General features: G+C 41.4%; 1 protein-coding gene across 1 annotated transcript; it reads right to left on the reverse strand.

Moving 5' to 3' along the window:
* Window positions 1–3157, reverse strand: LOC131166571 (pectinesterase-like). The gene is made up of 2 exons (XM_058125161.1): window positions 2125–3157; window positions 1–828 (listed from the first exon to the last, which is right to left on the reverse strand). The coding sequence occupies exons 1-2, from the start codon at window positions 3155–3157 to the stop codon at window positions 149–151; spliced, it is 1713 nt and encodes a 570-aa protein (XP_057981144.1). The 3' UTR covers window positions 1–148.
* Window positions 3158–3872: the final 715 nt, after the last annotated feature.

Below are 3872 nucleotides of genomic sequence, written 5' to 3' on the forward strand. Positions count from 1 at the left end.
TTTGGTTCCAAAAAACACAACAGTATTATGTTTTTCAATGTATTCCAAATTTTAATTCAATTCAATGAACCAAACATTTAAAAAAAAAAAAAAATGATGTAGATAACCCAAAAAACTTGACCCGTAAAAGAAAGACCCGATTCGTCGATTAAAGACCCGATTGGAAAGTAACGTTTGCCGCCGAAACCCACTTGTCCCCTTTGATGAAGGACTTTACGGTAAATTTTTTCGCCTCCTTCCGCGTAATGCTCCTCAGCCCCTTCCACTTCGCCCTCTGCTTGGTGTCGGCGCCGGCGCCCAAATTCTGATATTCCGAGTAAAATATGGTGTCCGGCGCCGAATTTCCGGTCCAAGGCAACCAGCCGCTCGGGTCAATCAATTTCCCCATTGTCGTCCTCATGTACACGGTAGTGGAGTAGGGCTTCCACGGCCGCCCTAGGTAGGTCTGGGTCGACGGCGTTAGATCGACGGAGGGGTAAATTGTGGAGTTTTGGATGGAAATTCCTGTGTTCTGGTTGGGGTCGAACTTGCCCTGGGCGGTGATTGTGTTCTTCTGGCCGGGGAGGGGTAGTTTGGGGATAATGGAGCAGTTTTGGAGGACGACGGCGGAGTTGCCGAAGATGAAATCGACGGTGCCGTGGATGAGGCAGTCGCGGTAGAACTGGCGGTTGGAATGGGCGTAGAGAGAGTCCTGGAAGGCGTCGACGCGGCAGCGGTGGAACACCGATTGATCGCCGGCGGACAGCAGGGCCACCGCTTGGTGCTTTTTTGCTCCGGCGGTGTTTTGGAATCCCATGTCCCGTGCGAGGAAGCCTTTTCCAAACACCGCTGCCACAAAAAAAAAAAAAAAATTTATTAAGTGGGATAATTTTTTCTAGTAGTTTAAAAATATATTTTGTCATTAATAAGAGGCTGTTAAAAGCATTATGCATTATGGATTTTCGGATTTTGTTAAGAGAAGACAGCACAACAAAGACAAGGGCCCATGGGCCTCTCTAAATTTGGGCTTTTTGGATATTTGACTAATCCATCAAAATAATAGATCCGTCTCTCTATCCTTCACTAAAATACTAATATATTATCTCATATCTAAAGTTGTAATCCCTAAAACTTAAACTTTGCTCATTTAATCGAGAGAACCTTAAATTTATTACCAAAGTCATTCTTATGGAGCTATTAAATAATTATATAATATAACATATTATGTAAAAATTAATAAAAAAATATAGTTGACTTGTAATTTAGTTAAAAGTTTTCAAAATCAAACATAACCAAAAGCTACCAGCTCGTTCCTGTTTAAGCAATTGTAAGAAATTATTATGCAATTTTATTTTTCATTATAACACTATCCTATACAAGCAATAATTGTGTTTGTTTAGGTGGTAGTGCGGGCTGCAGGAGTACCTTTTATTAGATCAGGTGTTCAAACCCTCCCGAATTCGTTTTCGTCCCTAAATTCCTAAAATTTACCTCCCTTTGGAGTTATGGGGTCAATTTCAAGGGACGCGAGATTAGTCACGTGAACCGTAAAATGGCCACATAGAAACCCGATGCGTAATTCAAAAAAATAATAATAATTGTGTTTGTTCATATGGTACAAGATTTATTTACAATACTCCAATCTCGATGTTCATCACATATTATTTCATATTTAAGTTTGGAGCTCGAACCTTATATTTGAATTTGTGTACATTTATATAAAATATGTGTAATGCAATATTAAATTAAAAATTTAACCAAATTCACATAAATTTAAATTTTTTTAAAAAAGTAAAACATGCTTCCAAACAAAACCTCATGAGTAAAAATATATTTTAACAAAATATTAATGTGGCATTTGGGAGCATAGAAATTTCGATTTTAAATTTAAATTTATGTAAATTTAAATAAAATTCAATACAAATATTATATTTTATTTAAATTCATACATATTTAAATTTAAGATCTCTCTCCAAGTAAATTTATCCAAATTTCATATATGTAGGGCTTGCAAGTTTTGAATGGCAATATTTTATACTAATTGCATGAAAAGGGATGAACAAGATTAATGCATAGTAAATCGCACGTACGTGATCTCCCATGCATGCAATTTTTTTTTTTTTTTTTTCCCGATGGAGAACTCACCAAATGTTGCAGTGGAAAATGTGGGAGTGCCGTCCACGACGTTGAGGCTGCCGGAGACGACGGTGGCGTTCATCCCATCCCCCACCATCATGACATTCCACTTCGATTTCTCAACCCTAACATTCTCATAATACACTCCCTTCTTCACGTATATCACGTACCTCTCCTTCGCCTTCGTCGGCGCCGCCTTCAGCGCCTTCCCTATGCTCCTGTAATTCCCCGTCCCGTCCTTCGCCACCACCGCGTCCGCCTTCACCTTCCAAGTACTCTCCACCAACCTCCGATCACTCCCACGCACCCACTCCGACACCGGCTCCACTTCAGCATAATTCATTAACCTTCGCCTTAGCCTCACTGACCTTGCGATCTCCGAAATGCTGGTGACGATGGCGAGCGAGTTGCTGGTTAACTCCGTCGAGTTCTTTAAGAATTCTCGAACGTGGCTCGGCGCGCCGCTGGGGAATAATTCCTCGAATCCGTCGATGCAGGTCTCCAGGTAAGTCCCGGCGGCGCTCAGCCAGGTTCTCAGATTGTCCACGGTATCGGCGACGGTGAGATCGCCGGGGGCCAGCGAGCTGTTTAGGTGGTCCACGGCGAGAACTAGCAAGGCGCGGCAGTTTTCGGTTGTGGCGGCGGACAGTTTGTCAGCGGGCTGCCGGGAGAAGAACTTAGAATTGGAAGCTCTTGACAGTTCGGCCATGGCGGCCTGGACGGAGAGCCTGAAGAGATCTTGGGGTTGGACAAGGGCGGAGGCGGTGGAGTTGAGGGTGGCGAAGCAGGAGTTGGGGTAGAGGGTTAGAGAGCACATGGCTTTGACGGAGGAGGGGAGCTGGGAGTGTGTTTGGGTTGAGCAGTCTGTACAGGGTTTGTCATCGGAGCGGTGGGAAGTTCCGAGAATGGCGGCGATTGTGACTGCGGCGAGGACGAGAGAAGATAAGGAGATGATGGCGATTCGCTTTCTGGTTTGGCGACGGGCGTTGAGCTTCTGCTGATCGGCTTTGTTGACTTTGCCGTTTGAAGTGTGGGGAGCCATGGTTGATCTATTGGGATGAGTAGATTTTGATTCTGCTTTATATATATATATATATATATAAACTGGGGATGTGATGTTTGGAGATGGCACTGCATGAACGTGCAAGGCACTTAGAACATTGCGTTCGGAGTAGTAGTTGAAATTCTGAAATTGAAGTGGCGATCATGATGTTGAATTGGACATGGGCAGGCGGAAGAGACCGGAGACCACCTCGAACTTAAAAGATGGCATGATGATACTACCCCATACTTAATTTTAGTTAACCGATTGAAGTTCGATTAATAGATCAAAATGACTTAGTTTCAATTCACTTTCATGAATCAAATATATATTTTGATTAACATGTTAAGTATTGTTTCATTTGACTAGGTGACAAGTCTAATTACGACTAATTGATTTATCACTTTAATCTGAACCCACTATGAACCAACCACCTTTTGGTGAGTACAATGAAAAAGATGAGATTATTACTATATATTATTAGATAATATAAAATAAAAATAAAAACAATGAAGTAAAGTTTTAATTAAAAAAAAAAAAAAGGAAGAAAATCGTTGTGAAGAAGATAAATATTGAATGAGAGATAAATATTAATAGCTAACTAGGATTCTTGCAATATATGTGAAAGATATTTTACATATGATTATCTGTGTGCATTACCGAGCGAGATAACCGAATTAATCATATTCTAATCCCCACCCTCCTACCTCAAATC

Source organism: Malania oleifera, chromosome 10 (assembly GCF_029873635.1).
Source record: "Malania oleifera isolate guangnan ecotype guangnan chromosome 10, ASM2987363v1, whole genome shotgun sequence".
In the NCBI taxonomy this organism is placed as follows: domain Eukaryota; kingdom Viridiplantae; phylum Streptophyta; class Magnoliopsida; order Santalales; family Ximeniaceae; genus Malania; species Malania oleifera.